This window comes from Alosa pseudoharengus, unplaced genomic scaffold (genome assembly GCF_046254945.1).
Source record: "Alosa pseudoharengus isolate Yale_2024_CS ecotype anadromous, Long Island Sound unplaced genomic scaffold, YU_APseudo_1.1 YU_APseudo_1.1_scf_11, whole genome shotgun sequence".
Classification (NCBI taxonomy): domain Eukaryota; kingdom Metazoa; phylum Chordata; class Actinopteri; order Clupeiformes; family Clupeidae; genus Alosa; species Alosa pseudoharengus.
Window position 1 is genome coordinate 36629941 of NW_027468576.1, and position 2500 is coordinate 36632440.

The 2500-nt window shown below is 50.9% G+C and overlaps 1 protein-coding gene across 2 annotated transcripts in view; it reads left to right on the forward strand.

Annotated features, from left to right (window-relative positions):
- Positions 1–2500, forward strand: part of kdm4b (lysine (K)-specific demethylase 4B) — a 46922-nt gene that overhangs the window by 35517 nt on the left and 8905 nt on the right. Inside the window, exons 13-14 of one of the 2 annotated variants that reach the window (XM_076279101.1) lie at positions 508–656; positions 1565–1852. In XM_076279101.1, coding sequence (XP_076135216.1) covers positions 508–656; positions 1565–1852 — 437 coding nt within the window. The remainder of the gene's footprint in view (positions 1–507; positions 657–1564; positions 1853–2500) is intronic. The other variant, XM_076279100.1, reaches the window with a different exon arrangement.

Below are 2500 nucleotides of genomic sequence, written 5' to 3' on the forward strand. Positions count from 1 at the left end.
CAATTAGAGAGAGAGAGAGAGAGAGAGAGAGAGAGAGAGAGAGAGAGAGAGAGAGGGAGAGGGGTGTTGGTGGGGAGAGAGAGGAGGGGAGAGCCAGCAGGAGGGAGGAAGAGATGGAGCGAGAGAGGGGGAGAAGGGGGGGTGGAGAGAGAGGGAGGGGGAACCAGAAGGAGGGAGAGAGAGAGAAGGGGGGTGGCAGGAGGAGGAGATGGAGAGAGAGGGATGGAGAGAGAGGGTTATGGTTATGAAGAGCAACAATTAAAAGAAGGAGCCCAGAGGACAGCTCTTAAGTCTGACACGTCACCCAGCTGTGTGTGTGTGTGTGTGTGTGTGTGTGCACGCGTGCGCGCCTGTGTGTGTGTGTGCGCGCGCGTGTGGGTGTGCGTACAGTACGTGTGTGTATGTGTTTTTGTGTGTAGGGTGGTAATGTGGGTATGATAGTTCATAGTAATGTAACTCTATTTTGGTGTGTGTGTGTGTGTGTGTGTGTGTGTGTTGTGTCCATAGGGGGCGATGTGGAGCAGGAAGTTCACAGCGCCGCTCAGCTCTGGCAGGACCACTCGCCCAACCTGCTCGCCGAGCGACGCTTCAATGCTGCCATGGCAACCATTGAGCCACACTGTGCTGTGTGCACACTCTTCTGTCCATACAAACAGGTACACACACACACACACACTAGAGTGCGGTTCGGGCCGCAAATTTCTGTCCGAACCCGGCCCGCGTCCGGCAGAGTTGCGTCCGAACTCGACCCGAACCCGACAGGCATTTTCATTTTTATGTCCGAACCCGACCCGAGCCCGACGCAGATGATGCCTCAGTTATTCCCATGCTAGTGATTAAACGTTTACGTTTGTGGACAGCCTGTCTTTAGCCCATTAAACAGAACAAACAACAAATTCAATTCTTAATTGTCTACAGAATCAGATGAGCGTGCACGCACGCAGGTCACACACAGCGCACATTAACACAAGAGGCCCAAGCAAGTAGAATTCTAGTCTTACCATTGACGAAAAGTCTTGAAATGAACTGCAACAGTCTTTGAAACTACAGTCCCTTTGTCACTAATCCATATGCAGCATCGACGTTAATTGGGGCAACTCGAGGAAATCCTCATCCAGTTGAATTCGACGACCTTATAGCCTACCGGTAGCCTATGTCTTTACCACAGTATGCAAAGCAAATAGGACTACCTTCACATAGTAGGCCTAGACTTAAAATTCGCTTAGTTTTCTTTGGTCTTAAAATCTCCAGATAGGCTAACAACTTTTTTTTTTAACGTCACCCAAGCCTGAAATGCACATACGTTGTCACGGCTACATAAACAAATCCCTGAAGTATCAGTGATGTTGATGTACTCGCGCATGCGCGTATGTGTGTTGAAGGAGGCCCTGCCGCTGGACTCTGCATCCCTGTTGGCGTCCGGCTGCGTTCACACACACACACACACACACACACACACACACACACACACACACACACACACACACACACACACACACACACACAGACACAGACACACCTGATGTGTCAGTGATGTTGATGTACGTGCATGTGTGTGTTGAAGGAGGCCCTGTCGCTGGACTCTGCGTCCCTGTTGGCGTCCGGCTGCGGCCGGTTCACACGGCCGCTGGTTCCTGAGATGTGCTTCAGCAGTGGGGGGGACACCAGCGAGCCCCCGCCCCCCCGTTCTAGCAGCGGAACCCGTGACGACGGAACCAGCCTGCTCATCTCCTGCTCCAGCTGTAGTCTACAGGTCCACGCCAGTGAGTGTACACACACACACACACACACACACACACACACACCAGCCTGCTCATCTCCTGCTCCAGCTGTAGTCTACAGGTCCACGCCAGTGAGTGTACACACACACACACACACACACACAGATGTGTGGGTACGTATGGTGTCTTCCCATCAACCTCTCACTCTATATTGATTACCCACAATCCATATCTCATAACCACACCTTAACATCTTGCCTTGTAGCTTTGTAGTGTGTGTGTGTGTGTGTGTGTGTGTGTGTGTGTGTGTTTTTATCTTTTCCCTCTCCACTGAGAGTATCTCTGATGTCATCGTCTGCTGTGTTTCCATAGAGACGCAAGTCTCCTCCCACTCTCTGTCCACATGAGCCCCAGTAGCTAGAGAAAGAGATGGAGAGAGAAAGAGATGGAGAGAGAAAGAGATGGAGAGAGAGAGAAAGAGATGGAGAGAGAGAGAAAGAGATGGAGAGAGAGTGAGAGAGAAAGAGATGGAGAGAGAGAGAGAGATATGGAGAGAGAGAGAGAAATGGAGAGAGAGAGTGAGAGAGAAAGAGATGGAGAGAGAGAGAGTAAGAGATGGAGAGAGAGATATGGAAAGAGAGATGGAGAAAGAGAGTGATCCCTCCCTCTTCTTTTTCTCTCTCTCTCTCTCTCCCTCTCTTGGAATAAGCCTTCCGCTTAAGGTTCCTGTTCACTGAGTGCAGTGTGTGTGTGTGAGAGTGAGAGTGTGTGTGTGTGTG